The sequence below is a fragment of the Leptonychotes weddellii genome, chromosome 15 (assembly GCF_054177405.1).
Source record: "Leptonychotes weddellii isolate Sample4059 chromosome 15, ASM5417740v2, whole genome shotgun sequence".
In the NCBI taxonomy this organism is placed as follows: Eukaryota; Metazoa; Chordata; class Mammalia; order Carnivora; family Phocidae; genus Leptonychotes; species Leptonychotes weddellii.
Genome location: NC_138383.1, coordinates 14,283,365 through 14,301,802, shown reverse-complemented (window position 1 = coordinate 14,301,802; position 18,438 = coordinate 14,283,365). Strand labels below are relative to the sequence as shown.

At 45.6% G+C, this 18,438-nt stretch overlaps 1 protein-coding gene across 1 annotated transcript in view; it reads right to left on the bottom strand.

Annotated features, from left to right (window-relative positions):
• The window catches only part of LOC115938130 (putative E3 ubiquitin-protein ligase MARCHF10), a 46,973-nt gene that overhangs the window by 21,948 nt on the left and 6,587 nt on the right, over positions 1-18,438 (bottom strand). The window contains exons 2-3 of the mRNA XM_081804737.1: positions 17,075-17,181; positions 7,744-7,863 (exon numbers count right to left, since the gene is read on the bottom strand). Coding sequence (XP_081660863.1) covers positions 7,744-7,863; positions 17,075-17,164 — 210 coding nt within the window. The 5' untranslated portion in view covers positions 17,165-17,181. The remainder of the gene's footprint in view (positions 1-7,743; positions 7,864-17,074; positions 17,182-18,438) is intronic.

The window sequence follows — 18,438 nt, the reverse complement described above, 5'->3', positions numbered from 1 at the left end:
CCCAGGCGCCCCTTTTAATTGGTTTTTAACAAGCTTTTTGTGTTTAAAAAATAATTAGGGCCATTTTTTTTAAAGGAGGGAATTTTAATAAAATGTAATAAACTGAAACACATAGCATTACATAAAATGGGAAAAAAAGCTACTTTATTATGATCTTCTCCCATGCACTTTCGGAGTTGCTGAGTCCAATTAACACAAGGAACTCTCTGGGTCAGAGGCCACCGATTCTCGGCATTGACAATTTCACTGAGCTGGGATAACAATTGGGGTTTGTGTCACCCGGCCACATGGCAGAATCACCCCAGTGGAAGGATTGACTTGAGGCTGTCTTGCTTATCTGTTAAAAAAGGCAGGACAACATTCTGGAAGCAGCTGCAATTTGAACTGACAGTTGCCCCATTTTACTGCCATGGCCTATTTTTAAATTACCTAGTGGAACTCAGACAAAGCACAGAAATGAAGGAGAAATGAAGCACTAGCTGCTGGCTTTGCCCAACGTACGGTTAGCGTTTGTATGCTCCATCAGTCCTGCTGAAGACCTCCGGCGCCCTGGCTTGCCCACAGAGGGGCGTGCTCGCCAGGTATTCCAATTAATCTATAATCTAATCATAAAAGAAGTCTCCGGTTTAGTCTGGTGAGTTCTCTGGTGGAACATTAAATCATGTTTTTATAACAAGATGATTTCTGTTATAAAGTACAACTGAGTCCCGGGCCAACTTTGGGCCATTCTGAGTTTCCTCCGTCCACAGAGAGCTTCAACCCAGACTCTCTTATGTCCTTGTGTTCTTGCCGGTCTGTGACAGAAGGAACTTAGCCAGGGCTTTGAAGAAGCCATCTGTCCATTCGCAGAGGGGTATGCCCTGGGGAGGAAGGCTCTCTCTTTCGCTAGTCACTCTCTGGTCAACACCAGCGTGGAGGTTTCCAGGTGGTTGATTGTAACTGACTTGTCTCCAAGCCCAAACTGGCCATCGCACCTCGGCAGCCTCACTGACTACTAGCCTCTTAGGCAACGTCAGGGAGCATTCACCGCTCCGAGGAACAGCATCTCCTGTTTTCTCTCGTTCATGATGAGGATTCCTATTTTGGCTGTTACGGCTGTATCAACTAGGACTTCAGCATGTGTGCATTCCTAAAACATTCTTGTAACTGTCAGTCATCACACGTTCATGGAGCTCCTATTAGGTGGTGGGCATTGGAAGTAGGACAATAAACAGCACCCGCTCTGGAGTAGCTTCCAGCCTAAGGGAGGAGGGAGATAGGAAGATGTATCCCAAGGTGGACTTGAGCCCAGAGGGTGTTATAGGAAGGCCAAAAAAGGCCAGGCCAAAAAAGATGGCCCTGGGGCGCCTGGGTGGCTCAGTTGGTTAAGCGACTGCCTTTGGCTCAGGTCATGATCCTGGAGTCCCTGGATCGAGTCCCGCATCGGGCTCCCAGCTCAGCGGGGAGTCTGCTTCTCCCTCTGACCCTCTCCCCTCTCATGCTGTTTCTCTCTCTCTCTCTCTCAAATAAATAAAATCTTAAAAAAAAAAAAAAAAGATGGCCCTGCAGAGGGGTGTGCTGATGGACAGATTCACGAGGAAGGAGACAAGACGCTCTGGCTTTGGTGTCTGATTGCCATGAAGTGTGAGAAGGAGCAGGAGAAGGAATCCAAGATAATTTCTGGAATTGTGACTTGGGCAGAAACAAATTCAGGAAGAGGAACCATTTTGAGGGAAACAGATGATACAGTCAGCATCTTGAGTCTGAGGCGCTTGTGGGACACGCCATGGTGAACAGATCAACGGCTAAAATGGAAAACAAACTCAAATGAGAATTCCCACAGATCTGCACTTGTCAAACCGTGGGCTGCACATTCCCTCTCCGTGACGTACATTTGGAGCTCGAGATGTCGTGTGCAGAGCTGTGGGATTACTCAGGTGCACCTCGAGGGTGCAGAATCTGAGCTACAGTCAAGAGGGCGGCTATGACAAACACACCAGGTGCTAACGATGACTCACAGCCTCCCAGGGTGGGGCCTTTTGGCAGGTAGAACCAGTGTGTGCGTGTGTGACCTGCCTCATCCACACACGGGCCTGGAGCCAGAAAGAAGGGAGGCCAGACCCTCAAGGAATCCGAGAATGGACAAGCAGAAGTTAGGGAAAATTAAAAGTGTGAGTCATGGAACGCTTATGCCCTGTGCTAAGCCCTGGCTGCTTTCATGATACCGGTAAGGGTGTTGGTAGGTTGACATTGACAGATTAATGGGAGCCATTTGAAAGGGGAGAAGCTCAAGGTTTCACAGGCAGGATACGCTGAATAAATAGGTAATGAAAGGAGGCATGCAAATATACCGAGGTCTCAGAAAACACAAAATGCAAATCGAGCCAGCCTTTTTGGACAACTGCACCGTCGTCAGAGAGCAACATTTGCAAGGAGCTGCAGTATGCAAAACACTGTATTGTGCATTATGCGGGGTCACTTTCTGGGAAACAAAACCCGTTCCTGGCCCAGGGGCTCTTGTCTTGTTTTTTGAACTTGACCGCAGTCTGGAGCAGCGCTGTCCCATAGAACTTTCTGCAATGGTGGAAATGTCCTACATCTTTGTGGTCCAGTATGGCAGCCATGGGACACATGTGGCTACTGAGCATGTGAAATGTGGCTAGCGAGACCAAGTAACTGGGTTTACAATTTTCTTTTAATTAATTTTTTTTATTAAGATTTAATTTATTTATTTGACAGAGAGAGACACAGCGAGAGAGGGAACACAAGCAGGGGGAGTGGGAGAGGGAGAAGCAGGCTTCCCGCGGAGCAGGGAGCCCGATGCGGGGCTCGATCCCAGGACCCCGGGATCATGACCTGAGCCGAAGGCAGACGCTTAACAACTGAGCCACCCAGGCGCCCCTCTTTTAATTAATTTAAAGGTAAAGGTAAATAGCCACACATGGCTAGTGGCCACTTTATTGGACAGTACAGTTCTAGACTTCTGCTGCCCTCATGTATGGATGGATATTCTGACCTTTTCAGCCACTGCAGGTCACTTGAAGAGGCTTTGTTTTTTATTTCAACCTCCAAAGTTTGTGCGGATCATCATGAACAAAACAATTAAAATGTTTATGTTGGGTAATCACCGTCACACTTAAGCTTACTGTGCTTTCTGGGAGGTTCAGGTGATCTCACCGGTCCACATCCCACTGAGCCAGGCCTGGGGACGAGCCAGTCGCTGCTGGTGTCAGGTTTACTGCCGCCTTCCCACGGAACGTTGGGTCCTTGTGACACGGAATCTATTTAGTTGCCGGTTGCTGATGGTGAAGGACAATAATCCTGTTCCTATCAGCAGGGCAAACGGTACTCTTGGTCTCTGCCTTCTTTGCTGGCGAAGAAGTAAATGCAGTGACAACATGTCCTAAGTCCTTGAGGTATGTGCATTTGGAACAGTGTCCCTTTCAGCGAGGCTTGAAGACAAGAAAAGCTCATGACGCCCCTCTTCGTAGAAGGTTGCTGCTCCCCCCCACCCCCAAGTCCTGGGCTAATCATTCTCATCATTTTCTCTGGGGTAATCGGGGCTCCTGTTTCTTCTCTGTGAAGGTTTGGGAGGGCGAAATATCCTGTCAGTTACAGCAGGCTCGTCTAGGCCAGAGGCTCTCCTGGGGACATGGTTTCCTGCTCGTATCGAGAGACTGCTTTGCTTTTTAATCTACTAATCATCCAACTCCTAGTTGATTAGATGGAGCTGCTGTGTATTTTCCTATTTCTTCTACTCTGATTAAACAGTTAACATGGTTGTATGTAACTTTGAAAAGGGTCTAAAATTAAGTTGCCTTTTAAATTAAATTGGCTTTTAGAAATGTGGCTTGGGATTGGGCTGAGGTGAAAGAAGGTATTCTAGAAGCCTCAGAGCCTGCTCTGCTACTGATACTTCCTAGAGCACCATTTGTAAGACCGGTCGGACACCAAGGCAATTTATAATGTAATCTAATGTTAGCATGAACGTAAGAGTCTCTTGTTCTCACATTGATCCCACAAGATCAGCATTAATAATAAGTATCTCCTTGATGGGAAATTGAAGTGCTTAGAAGTGGTTTGTCTGAATTCACACTGTGATGAGGGACAGAGATGGCTCTTGATGGTGAGTGTTCTTTCTACTTTGCCACATCGCTGACTTAAATGCATTTAGGAGGTACCGCTTTAAAGAACCTCTCAGCACGAGCTTGCTGGTTATGGCTTTATCTTGGATTTAGGGGTAACACGGCCTCTGTCTAAGGTACAGTTAAAGCCACAGGCAGCAGTGAGGTCCCTGCGCCTCGTGGAGTGGCCGCCGTGTTAACTGTGCATTTGGGGATCCGCCCCCTCCAGGCAGGTGTCTGGAAATGATAGCTTGACACTGGATCTATGATTGGATGGTAAATGTCTCTAAGTCCAGGTTCATCAGAATTGTGATCATCTGAGACTGGGTCAAGGAAGGAACACGTGGCGGAAACTGCAATACAAGCATCAGAATTTGGTGGTGGTGCGCTTCACGCAGTGAGTGCGGTGGAAAGCGTCCTGTGGATTAAGCAATCCGCTCACTCACTGCCCGCTCCGTCAGAATGAACTCTCCTTTACAGATCAGAGGCAACGCTTTCCTTGGAGGGTTTTCAGCCACAGGAGTCTCTCGAAGGGAATTATGTAGGGGGAATGTTCACCTATGGAGGAGGGCTTTGGTTAGGTTACCCCTGCACGTTGAACTGTATCTTTCTCCTGCTCTTTTCTCAGTGACCAATTATCTTTTGCACCTGTAGACCTGATGTGGTACTCAACCCACTGAGCTCTGCAAACTGGGACTGGTCTGGCCTGCGTTCTCCTTTGGCAGGTGCCAGCATTCTGACAGCTTCCTCTGGGAGACTGGCTCCAGGACCTCCCTGGCACTGAGGATCCTATAAAAAGAGGTTTGATAAGTTCTGTATTCCCTCAGGATTTGAAAGATAGCGGGGCAGGCCCAGACTATAAGGGTTTAAGAACAACCAGATTTTCAGAGACATTTGGGCGGGGGCCCAAACCTGAGAAGAGAACGCTCCAAACCAACCCATGATCCTGGGGGCTGAAGAGTTCCTGATCTGGTTTATCTCGTAAGGGATCTCTGGCTTCATTCGTATGGAGCAAAAGTTGAAGGACTGAGCAGGGGGGCAGGGATCAACATTATGAGCACACAAGTCAGATGGCTGATGAATGATGCATTCAGTGACATTTTCGCCGCCCCACCCCCCAGCCTTCCTGTGCTTTTGTACCCAGAGGCAAATCCTCCAGTATCCCCCAAAGAATATCAGTAATACAGAGAGCAAAGCAGAGGTGAATTTCACTGTGGAAAATTCTGGTTTTGTCACTCTTCTTGATACAGAAGATGTGACCTTGAAGGCACTTGTATAATCAAGGCACAAACCCTTGGGATATCATTACCTGGAAAAAAATTGAGATCATGTAAGTCATGTTGTTTTGGGTTCTCTGGCAGACTGAGGTACAGAGACAGAGTACAAACATGAAAAATCCTTTTCTTGTACTTTGGAAATGGCCAGTTTTATGCATCTGACCACATATTTTTGTCCTTATTTCATCATTACCTTTATATGTACAACCATATCCTTTTTTAGACGCAGTCTGAGTGTTTTGCAATGATGATTTAAAGAATGAATAATTTTTATAGCATAAAGAAGAAAACTACAGAAATCTGTCAACAGCCTGTCCCCCAAAGTTTGTGGAGAGGAGCATGAAACTTCAAGTCCTAGAATATCCTGAATGTGCTAGTATTGCCAAAGGAAATGGCCACGGTTATGCACTTGAGTCTTTGCGTGAAAATACAAGAACCCAGCTGCCCGTGTGTTTACCAGTCTAGGAAGATTGCTGCATGTTACTGTTTGACTTACATTTTTTATCTGCCCTTGAGTTTTGTTCCTGCATGCAAAAAAAAAAAGAGAATTTTTCTTAATGCTAAAAATGTGTTCTTCTAGCCAAACTAGATTTAATTTTTTGGATTAATCTCACTCCCTAAGTTTAATCAGCAGCAGGCATTCTATTTCGTCTTTGACTAACGGGGAACGACCCAGGCGATGTGTTCTTCTCGATGGTGCCAATATTGTAAGAGAATCTCTTTCCCCTTCAGACTCTAGGTGGAATATTTTATCGTGTGATTTCATGTTCCTTAATAGGGAGTATAGATCTCACCCAGGGATACATCTACATCCATAAACATCAATCATTGATGTTTTTAAGGTATCCTTTGAACATTAAATAACCACAGTGTAAGCATCCCAGATTAAAGGAGAAATCCCAACGAGAACTTGATTGATATCAGGTATCCAGGATCTATCCCGGGGATCCGCGCCACTGACAGAGAGAGAGAGTCCATCCTCTGGAGTATATTGCAGGCATAAAATATTAAATAAGAATTCATAAAAGGCATATTACTCATCTTAAATCAATTCAGCATGCTAACAAACGGTGTTGAATGCAGCTTGTGGTATTTAGTGCTTACATAGGATAAGTAAAATTCGTACTCAGATAAGATCTTAAATATGAAATATGATCATATAGTTCAGTGGTTCAGAGCACCCTCCCTGGGTTAGACTGCCTGGAAGGGAACCCTGACTCCACCACACACTGGCATGAAGTCTTGGGTCAAGTTTCTTATCTTTTCTAAGGCTCAGTTTCTCATCTGTAAAATGAGGTAAATACATAGAGATTTATGAGAATTAAATAAGCTAATATGTATAAAACGCTTAGCACAGTGCTGGAACATTGTAAGCACTCAGATATTGGTAACTACAGCTATTATCATATCACTATCATATTGATCTTACTATCTTTTATTATCATCCAGACAAAAACATTTGAACAATTTCTAGTTATTACAGGATGCAGTTATTACTACATTTTACTCTATTTAAAAACAAGATTAAGCAACGCAGTGGGTTAGACTATACACCCATACACATACATGATATATCTTCGTATCTGTATCTATCTTATGGCTATGGTTATATGGACAGATCAGATAGACATTGATGCAGGTGTATAGATAGATGATGCTGTGCTTTAGAAGGCCCAGTGCCTCAAGTCTTTTTTGTTTTTCCATTTTTTAAATTTTAAATTCAATTACCCAACATATAATGATTCATTAGTGGCATTTAACACCCAGTGTTCATCCCATCACGTGCCCTCCCTAATGCCCGTCACCCGGTTACCCCATCCCCCCCCGCCCCAGCAACCCTCAGATTGTTTCCCGGAGTCCAGAGTTTCTCATGGTTTGTCTCCCTCTCTGATTTCTTCCCTTTCCGTTTTCTCTCCCTGTCCCTATGGTCCTCTGTGCTATTCCTTATATTCCACACATGAGTGAAACCATATGATAATTGTCTTTCTCTGGTTGACTTATTCATCTTAGCCTCAACTCCTGAAATGAAAGAGCTGTAGCATTTCTGATTTGGATGGTGCCTCAGAGACAATCTCCATCAGGCCCATCAGGAAAGAAGATGGAGGCCCAACCGGGGTGAAGAGGGTTAGTTGCTCAGAAAAGAAGCTGCCTGGACAGTACCCAGGATGGGAGCTCTTGCCCTTGCGTCTCCCTGTCCTGACATTTAGGGTTTCCAACACCTCCTTTCTGAGTTGGCTTTTTCCTAAGTGACTGACACACACACACACACACACACACACACACACACACACACACACACACACACACACACACACACAGAGCAGTAGAAGCAGGAGGAGGATATCTCCCAGAGTTCTAAGTACCTGTTTGGAAGATGACCCACTTGAAAACCGGGATCTCTCCAAATTTGTCTCTGGCCCCCAAAATTGATATCGTTTCTTCTCATTTGGGTCTCTTCTGTATTCCTGTCGTCTCAGACAAGCCTGCAGAATAAAAAAAAATGTTTCCTTGGCTTAGGTGTGCGACGAGCTTTGATATATAACTTTTTGCTTAATTTCTATAATGAGGAGCATGAAATATATAACGTCCATCTCCAAGGGCTCATCAACACCTTTACCAAGTGTGAGGACGCTCAGCCAGGTATCGTTCTCTCTTCCCTTTGCCCAAAATGCCAGGTCAAAAATAGTAGCCACTGCTTTAATAAATTAAAATCAACATACCAAGAGGTGTTTTGACAAGTATTTCCCAACAATTGCCTGCTTAGGGCAAGAAGGACCTGATACACGGTATTAGCTTCCCCTTCTGCCTTGCTCTTCTCCAAGCCCCCTCATTCTATCACCGCTCTACTCTGGCCTCTTGGATCACCCTGGTTCCAGGGGCAGGCTTTTCCTATGTGAGAGCTTTAGCATGTGCGCTTCCTTCCACTCGGAATGCCTTTCATGGGATGTTCACAGGCTGGCAAATCCTGCAGATCTAGTCAGATCCAGCTCACGTGGCATCTCTTTCCTTGCCTTGCTCCTCTTCCCCAGGCCAAATTAATTGCTCCTTTATACAGACGCAGCTTGAATTATGCAATTTTTTTAAACTGTTGTACAAGTTAGTTGTTTTGAGCCTGTATCTCCTGCTGATCAGTAAGAACCCTCAGGGTAAGGACCACCTCTTATCTTTTGAATCCCCCAGCATCTAACATTTAATGTTCGCTGAATTGCATTATTGTTTCAGAGGGAAATATCAGTCCCCAAATGCAAAACAATAAAAAAAAAATAAAAATAACCAACAAAAAAATTTTCCGTTGTTTAAAAAACAAACAAAATTAAGAGAAAATCTAGTACCAATACATTTCTTCTCCAGGATCAGGACAGAAAAAAACCCCAAGGATATCATGTGCTATGGGGGTTTCAACTGATATTTTAAATAGTTTAAAATAGTAAAACTTCTTGGAGCATTTCTATAAATTCAGTGCCCGAATTCACCTTTGCGCTGCTAGAGCCAAATTATCCACTGTCATGGTAAAGAAACGCAATGTAAAGACCAACAATACTGTTTCTAAACAGGGCCTGACATCTCCCCTTCCTGGCTGGGTTGAGAAAGGAAAGATTCCTTCTTCATTTTTCCCCTTTGTTAGAAAATGCATCTCCTTCCTTGATGTGGAAGGACTTGCCAGAATTTCACGCCTCTGGGAAAGCCTAATATTATGCTACGTGGGTAAAAATAGAAATGACCTGATATTAACAAAACATTTACCACTTGGAATTGGGAACAGCGAGCTGGTTACACTGTGCTTCACAGCCACGTTGCTGGTGAAGCCCTGGCCTCAGGGCTTATGCACAGCGGCCAGTGGTACCTGCGGCAAGTGGAATCCTGTCGAAAAGTACAGTTCCACCCTGCCTTATTTGGAAAGGGAGAGCAATCCAAAATGGTTGCCCCCCCTTTTCTCCTGTTTCACTGTTAATCTTATTTTCAAAAACTATGCTGTATAGATAGCAAGCCATCTTAATCGTGGGCAGTGTTTTTTTTTTTTTTTAATTATTTGAGGCGGGGGTGGAGGGGCAGAGGGAGAGAGAATCCCAAGCAGACTCCCCACTGAGCATGGAGTCCGACCTGGGGCTCGATCCCAAGACCCTGAGGTCATGACCTGTGCCGAAATCAAGAGTCGGACGCTCAACCAACTGAGCCACCCAGGTGCCCTGGCAGTGTCTGTTTTAATAAATAATTTGAGCAAAAAACCCCCCCCAAAAGTAGTGGACAGTAACTATGATAAATAAGTTAAACATCGAGTATGAAAATAAACCAAAGTAAACCTGAAGAGAGTTAGCCAGAGAGTTTAATGACGTTCCAGTAAAGACGGGCCTCTCCTTTTTCATTCCTTTTCCAATGACTTCAGATTGGAGCCCGTTTGGGAGGAACCCTGGCTCGGAGTGTTGTTTCCTGGAGCGGCAGATGTCTGTGTTATCCTACCCGACTGGGATTGCAGGCGCAAACAGCAAATGCTGATAGGCTCAAAGAGGAGGACAGTGTTAGCAAATGCACGCAGGACCAAGGCAGATTTTGTGGGATGAACAGAATTCTTGTGGGTTGAGTGTTTTTTGAAAATTCTCTCCAAGAATGCATGCAACTTAAATATTTCTTTACCAAAAGTGGAGGAGGAGTAGAATGGTTTGCAGTGTCGAAAAAAAAATTTTCTCCTCTGGTTCCTTTATGCCTCCTCTCATAGAGGAGTCCGAGAGCAAACCCGTGACAGGGTACATAATTTTTATCTTGATAGAGCCAAGCAGCAATCTTTCTGTGTAAATCAAACATCGGTCCTCTTGGAGTGATAGCTTTGCCCAGTTGAAGGAACACAGGGACAGAGAGGCAAGTCCAGACTTCCAGTCCTAGAAATAGCAAGACAGGAGCCGTAACTGCCCCACGTCCCCTGGGGGCTAGTTTTCTTATTATTTGTAAATGTGAACGATTTTTTTTTTTTTTTTTTTTTACCATTTTTGATGCTGATGTTTCCACAGTGGGGGTCCCAGAGCGAAAGGGCAGAGTGTGAAATCCACAGGCTGGCAAGGAGGAACTGACGTGTAACTCATGATCACCGGGGGCTCCCCTTCCCCTGGAACTTTAAAAATATTCCCTTTTCAGTTCCACATGTCTGGAGCTAGATTGCTATAAATAAGTTTCTGTTCATGTGACGGAACTGGCTGAGGGCGGTCTGAAAATGGAAGGCTTCAGGTAACTCATTTCCTCCTCGAGCTGGGTGGGGGGCTTCCTCCTTCACTCCTCCTCTGGCGCTGCCCCCACAGCCCCCCCTCCCAGCCCATCCCTCTATCGGCTCGCAGTCAGGCTGCCTCCAGAGCACAAGCTCCCAATGTGGGGGCAGAACACAGAATGTGCATATATGCCTTTGGCGGATGACGTGGGTTCTGTGACTCACTGTAACTCAATACGGGTAAACATGACAAGCCCCAGCTCTGCCACTTTCTCGCAACATGACCTTGGGCAGCCTGACTAACTCCACTGATTCTTGCTTCCCTCATCTGAACGAGGGAGATGCCCGGTGCTGCCGCCAGATTGCCAGGGAGCCTGGGGCCTTGTTGGCAGGGCGCTGGGCAGAGTGACTGGCTCCTGGCGAGTGTTCAGTGAAAGGCACTCATCACCACCATCATCACCCTCATCACCCTCATCACCGTCATTATCATCATTAGGCTTAATTGCTGTTTCTGATCCCATTGCTTGGTTTACTTCTATTTCTAAAGTCAGCCTTTGCCAAATCGCGTGACTCGGATCCTGGTCAGGGAAGAAGAAAGAATCTTTCTGTCCGGGCCTGAGCTTCATCCTTGTTTTTGTGCCCTGGAGGCAGCGGTCTGTTTCCTAGGCCCGCAGTTCCCCCGCCAGACAACTGAGGAGATCCTGCCCTCAGTCAGTCAGGGTACCTCATAAAGCGCTTTTTCTTCAGTGTTGCAGCTTTCTGAATCCACCGTTGTGGGGGGGTAATGGGGGGGTGGGAAGCTCAGTTTCTTACATTTATTTGATTATCAGTCCCGCCTCCAAGTCCGCATCTGGGCTCCGGAGGCCTTAAGAAGCCACCAGCCATAGGAACACTTTCCCGGCCTCCCGGTTCCAGTATGAAAAACCCCGTGACCACGGGGCATCTCTGCCTCTCGAGCATGGTGGCCTCCGCCAAGGTTATTGTCGCTCCAACCTCCAAGCATTTGGAGAAGTAGGACTTGCCACTGCTTCGGTTGGTACTTCTCTGTTCTTAGGATCTAATATGCGTAACCCGGACTTTGGGGGTTTAATTATCATTGGTGGCATTATTCAAGTTCATTAGTTTTAAGATGTTAAGGAATCAGAGGTGTAAGAACAATTTGACATGCTATTCCCCTCAAATGAGTTTCTTTTCCTGTTCTGTCTGTGGAGAGGACAGAAGCACGTACCTCAGAGGTGAGCAGAGAACCCTCCCCCAGGCCCCCATGGGAGGGGAAGCTGAGTTTTCTCTACTCCCTCAAACCCCTGAGTGGACGGTCCCCAAGCCCCCCGCCACCTGGCACTGTCACCTATCATGTCCTTGAACAAGTTCATAGCGTCATGTTCAGTTGTTTGCTCAGTCCTTGAAAGATCAGGATGAAACAAATGACAGGGAATGAAACCCATCCGAATACATTTGATAGATTACAGAATATCATTCTGAAATGCCAAGTGTAATCTTTCTCTCCAGCTTTCGGTAGAAATTAATGGCTAAATTCTGCCTCAAGTTACATAAACACGTTTGACCAAAAGAAGGAAGGGGGAAAAAAAAAATCTATGCAGCATGAACACCCTTGAAGAAACAGAGCCAAATCCTGAGATGGCATGTAATTATGTACTAGCTACCAGATTCTGAAATAGCATGTAATATGCCAGATAGATGTTTATTTCCTCTTGTTTTTTCAAAAGGGTCCCACCCAACCACTGAAAGAAGCAGCATCAAAATAACTCAGGGTGTGTTTAAGCCACCTCTCCTGGTGCTGCCACACAGACCTGTAAAGGCACTGCTAATTTGGTGTGCACCAACCCTTAGCATATTTTAGGATGTCACAGGAATATGTACACAGGAGGTTTGTAAGGGCTTCAATTTGAGCCAGTTCATTAAAGGCGAGTGAAGCACAGGCAGGAATCTGTGGCAAATTTATATGATTTAGGAGTCCTATCTAGTTATTAGGTCTTACACTATTTGTACATTCTGAAATGGGGAGTCCCTAGTGTGCAAGCAGGTTGCTGCCCTGGGAGTGAAAGCTGGGATTCCTTGGGCCAAGCTCATTGATGAGCCAGGGATTCAATATCAACCCGATGCAAAGTCTATCTTAGTAAATTATCTAGATACACACAGGTCATATATGGACCAAGTTTTTGAGGGGTTATTAAGGTCATGCAAATGATTCTTAAACCCCTATTTTAAATCCTTTCTGGAACAAGTCAAGGGAGAGACTAAATCATACAAATAGCTCACCACTGTTCCCTTCGAAGTCGTTTCTGTGGGTTGCTATATATTTAATTCAACAATACTCAGAACATATTAAAGACAACCATATTTATTTTTTGCAGACTTTGTGGTGAGTGGTTTTGAAAATGCTGAATGAGGGTGGACTTGACCTTGAGAAATAGTTACAAGTCAGCTGAATCTAAGACTGATAAACAGAGTTGGTGGTCAAGTTAGGTAATGGTGCCTTACATCAAAGGCAGGGCATTCAGTTCGACATAGAAGAGTATGTCTCCATCCCTGCCCATAAGAAACTGTGGTTCAGATTGAGGGGAAGTCACCCAGAAGACAATTTCAATACAATTTCATAAGCAACGTGAAAGAGGTATGAAAGGGCGATTTGGTATTGGAGTGATGGAAATGTTCTAAAGCCGGATGATGATTTGGCTGCAGATTTGGTAAATTTACTGCAAGTCATTAAATTATACACTTAAAACAGGTGAATTTTATGATATGTGAATTATACCTCAATGAAGTGGGGTTTTAAAAATATTTTATTTATTTGTCAGAGAGAGAGAGGGAGAGAGAGCACAAACAGGGGGAACAGCAAGCAGAGGGAGAAGCAGACTTCCCACTGAGCAGGGAGCCCAATACGGGACTCAATCCCAGGACCCTGGGATCATGACTTGAGCCGAAGGCAGATGCTTAACCGACTGAGTCACCCAGGCGCCCCAATAAAGTGAGTTTTAAAAGAAGGGTGTGGTGGGAGTACAGAGGTTTCATTTAGTTCTAAATTCAAACTGCAGTCTCTACCACCCTTGTCAAGAGAGTAAAGAAGGGGGAAGGGGAGGTCAGAGAAGCGGTGAAGATTTAGGCTGCTCTGGTTGTGGTTCTTGGGTCTTGGACCTGCCTCTACGTGGGGGGAAGCAACTCCAGGATTTCATGCATTCCAACTGCACTGTCAAGTTCACATTTTAGATAGATTTCAAAAAAGCAATCTGAAGGATGCCAAGGTTGGAGGCATGGAGAACGGTAATAAGGACATTGTAATGATCTTGGAAAGAAACCATGGAAGTGGGAACCAGGGTGGTGGCAATGGGATGAAAGGAAGGCACCAGTTCAAGAGCTCTTAAATAATGGTGGCAGGACTTGGTAACAGGTGGGATGTGGGTGGTGAGGGAGAGAAAGGAGTCAGGCAAGGCTTACATACAGAGGAGGATGGCAGAGGGTGGACATGCTGAGGTGCCTCTGTGACATCCAGATGGAAATGTGCAACAAGCAGGCGTGCATGTGATCGTGACACTTTAGGGAGACTCAGTATTACAGGTCATTAGTCTACGAGTGATGGTTAAAAACATGGAAGGGAGGAGATGGGTCACAGAGACCTTGTGAGTTGGAAGAAAGCTAGGCTGTTGGAAACCGGGGGAATTAACATTTTTGAGGCAGGGAGAAGAATGGGAGAGAAACAGAAGGAAAATCAGCAGAGTGTGCTGTCAGAAAGCCGAAGGAGTAATGTTTTGAGAAGGAAAGAGTAATAGTGTCAAATGTAGATAAAGCTTCAGAAAACAAAGACTAAAAAAATGTCCCTTGAATTTGACTACTGACCTTAGAACAACTTCAGGGAGGGGAAGGGGCAGCCAGGCTGCAGTGGGTTAGGAATGAACGGGGTTGGCGGGGGGGAGTAGAGATAGAAATGTAGCAGGTTGGGGACAGTGCCAGGGCTGTGGCTAGAGATGGACCGCGTGTCCTGCAGCTTTGTTCTTTTGTTCTCAGTATAGGAGGGACTTGAGCATGTTTGTAGGCTGAGCCAATTAGAAGGAAGGAAATGTCAAAGATACAGACGACAAGTCCCTGGATGGAGAGGGGCTGGACACAGCAGGGTGTGGGCCAAGAGCTCCAGCCAGGCGCTGGCTGGGAAAGTGTTGTTTCCCCCTGCGAACTTGAGGGCTGGATGGGTGTGTAGCCTGGAATGGAAGGGGAGGAGTGGCGAGGCTTCCCACCTGCTGGCCTTGGGTACTTTGCTTTGTTTCCTGTGTGTATAAAACAGGAAGAGAAGTTTTTTGTTGAAAGTGTGGGGATTGCAGGTCTGAGAAAAGTAGGAAAGTTGAAAACCGACAATGACAGAGGGAGCTGATGGACGAGTAAGCATGTCGATGCTGAGTCAACCTTCACTCCTTTCTCTCCCTCACTCCTCCTCTCCATATAACGGCATGATGTCAGTTCTTCTTCTGTTTCCTGGGTTGGGCCACTTCTCACCACCTCCACTCCTACCCCCTGGGTCTGAGCCACCATCATTTCTCTCCTAAATTTCTCTCAGAGTTTCCTTACCAAGTTTTTCTGCTGCTTCTCAAGTCCCTTTCCTTCCTTTCCCCATACGGCAGCAAGAGTGATCTTTAAACACTGTAAATCAGATCATGCTGCTCCCCCGCTTAAAATCATCCCAATAATTCTCCCTAAGAATAAACTCCAAACACCAAACTTTGTCCTGAGAGATTTGACACGACCTGGCCCATTTACCTCTCTTACCTTGTCATGTGCCACATTCTCCCTTGATCAATGTGTTTCAGCCACTCTGGCCTTCTTTTGTTTCTTCCAGGGCTCCAAGTTAGTTCCTGCCTCAGGGTCTTTGCACTTGCTTTCCTTCTGCTCAGGATGCTCTGGCCAGCTCTTTCCCATCTTTTACCTCTACACTCAAATGTTACTTCCCCAAAGAGGCTTCCCTAACTGTGTAAGGGAGCATCACCCCCCAGCTGGTTACCTCTGTTTGCCTCCGTATATTTATCAGTAATCAAAACTATCTTACATATTTATTTAGTTGTGTGTATTGTCTGTTTCTCAATTCCAGAATAAGAATGCTGGGAGAGAAGGGACTTCGTTTAGGACATTGTATGCACTTGATAAAGTGTTGTTATTTATAAGGATAGTGTTGAAAGTATCCTTATTAATAAGGACAGTGTTGAAAGTCCAATGAAATTAGAAAAATAAAGCCCCAGTGACTTTAGGCCACACAGTTGTGTGATTTTCTCCAGCAGAGATCATCAAATAATAAGACTGATTTTCTTACGTGCTTGTTCTGGAGACAATTTCAAACAAGCATTTCCAAATGAAGGTCAGGTGGCAGAGGCGTCTTGGTGAAAAGCAGATGGATTCCCAGTGTGACCAGTTCATTTTACAGAAATTCCCTCAATTTTACCGTCTCGTGCGTGGGTTGGCAAGTTGTGGGAGGAAGTTGTTGACTCTGTTTCCAGCCCCACAGCTGAGCTGTGCTATACAGGTGAAATCAGGTTACTGAGCTCGGTCTGGTTTCCTTGGTGACCCAGGAGGTTTGGTTATATTTGAAATTGCTAAGAAGGAGAAAAATCTGATAGCAACAGTTCTGTGTTTTCCTTAAGGAAGGAGCACTTTTCAATCCTCTGCTGAAGCAGAGGACATGCCTCTTTGGCAAGGGTTGACCTCTGGCCAGCAGGCTGGGCGACACTTTCTCACTGCTCCCAGAATCTCACGCCCAGTCTGGCAAGTTTGTCCTGTGCTAGCTCTGGGTGATTACATCACGACTCCTCGGGCTCCCTGTCTGTTTTGTTTTTGCATGTAAACACTGTAACTAGGGTGACGAATAGTTAGCTTGTTGGAGAATGTGTTAACCACCTTTCTTCTGGTGGGATGACAGTGGAAAGGCATGTTATTTTATAAATGGTAGGTCAACCCCATTAACTCTTTAAGGGTTTTTTTCTGGATAGCTGGCTTATCAAGCTTAAGCCTTCATGTCATTCATTGACTAGGTTTGTGTGCCAAGCTCTGTGCTAAGTACTTTTCAAGTGTTATTTTGTTTTCGTGACAATATTATGAAGTGGGTGCTATTATTATATTTTTTTGATTTTTTTTAGACAGGGTGGGAGGGGCAGAGGGAGAGGGAGAGAGAGAATCCTAGGCAGACTCCAGGCCTAGTACAGAGCCCGACACAGGGCTTGATCTCACAACCCTGAGATCATGACCTGAGCTGAAATCAAGAGTCAGATGCTTAACTGACTGAGCCTCCCAGGCGCCCCAAAGTGGGTACTGTTATTAACCCCATTTTAAGGATGAGGAAACACAGAGAGGTCAAGTGGCTTTCCATAGTCACACATCTAGGAAGTGATGGGTTTTGGATTTTAGAAAGTGATTACTGCTTATCATGTACTCAGACTGTATCCTGAATTCTCACATAATTACTGTAAGGAAGGTGGAAGATGATTCTAGTTTTTTGCAGTTACCTGATATTCAGAGTCCACCTTATGCTGCATGTCCCGCAGATATTGAACATTACTCACGAACTTCTGCCTGTCCCTTGCTTCATGCAACATGATTCTTAATCCCCAACCTGCATATAAAAGATAAATAAATGTGCTGTGACATAATCCTTTGTTGCTGTGCCGTATTTGGATTTATCTTAGTATAATTGCTTTTATTCTCTTATTAATCTAATTTCCATTGTTTGAAAGGCACAGATGCTCCTTTCAACCAGCAAGTACTCTTTGTATTGGTGTGGATGCCCTTACAGCCCTCCTGTTCTGGGCATAAATAATGCAGCCACATTCATCAGCTGGCTTCAGCGATCCCGTCCTGGTTGGTTATTCATAGGGAGTTAGACTGACAGACACCTGATTCAGAAGCAGTTCTATGACTTGACAAAAAAAGGAAACCCAAGAATCTAGCGAAATTAGCAATGACTAAAGTTATGAGCGCCTGGTCACTTAAATTCACTTATTCAACAGTCGTGTCCTTATTCCAACTGAGGCCCTATGCTGGGTGCTGGGATATAGCAGTCAGAAGGATGAACGTGCCCCTGCCTTGGTGGTGTTTACAGTCGGGTGGGCAGAGGACTGACACTGAACATTGCCGCACCCCAGCCACTTCAAACTCCACGAGGTGTTCTCACGAGCCTGCCCCTCCTCCAGAATTATCTGAGGGGAATGTTCATACCGCCCAGCGAGCTGCTCGAACCCATAACCTGGCCGGCTTCCTAACATTCCCTCTCCCGCGCCATCCATATCATCACCCAGCCCTGATGATTTTCTCCCCTGAGCAGCCCCTGAATCCATCGTGGTGTGAGTGTGGGCCCTGCTGTGTGAGACTCTCAGGGTTCAAATCCCAACTCTTTTGAGCATTGACTAGGGAACCCTAATTGTGATAAGGGCTATGGAGTGGAAATGTGGGCTTCTTTGAGAGACGGTTATTATGGGAGGGCATGACATGGTCTAGGGGGCAAGGTTTTCCTTAGGAAATGACACTGGGCTTGCTAAGGAGTGAGCCAGGCAAGAAGTGGGACAGAGAGCCTCTCAGACAGAAAGGACAGCAGGTGCCGGAGCTTTGGGGCAGCAGGGGGCTGGTGCGGTTGAGGACCAAGAGGGTCAGTGCAGCTGGAGCAGAGAGAGGGGAGAACAGCAACGCAGGGCTGTTGGGGAGACAGGGGCCAGCCGGTTCACTTGGAGCCTGGAAGGTTATGATTGCAAGAGCCATATGACTGCCGCTGGAAGATTCCAACCTGGGGAATAAATGGTTAGATTTGCATTTTATTTTGTTTTTTAAAGATTTTATTTTTAAGTAATCTCAACACCCAACATGAGGCTCAAACTCA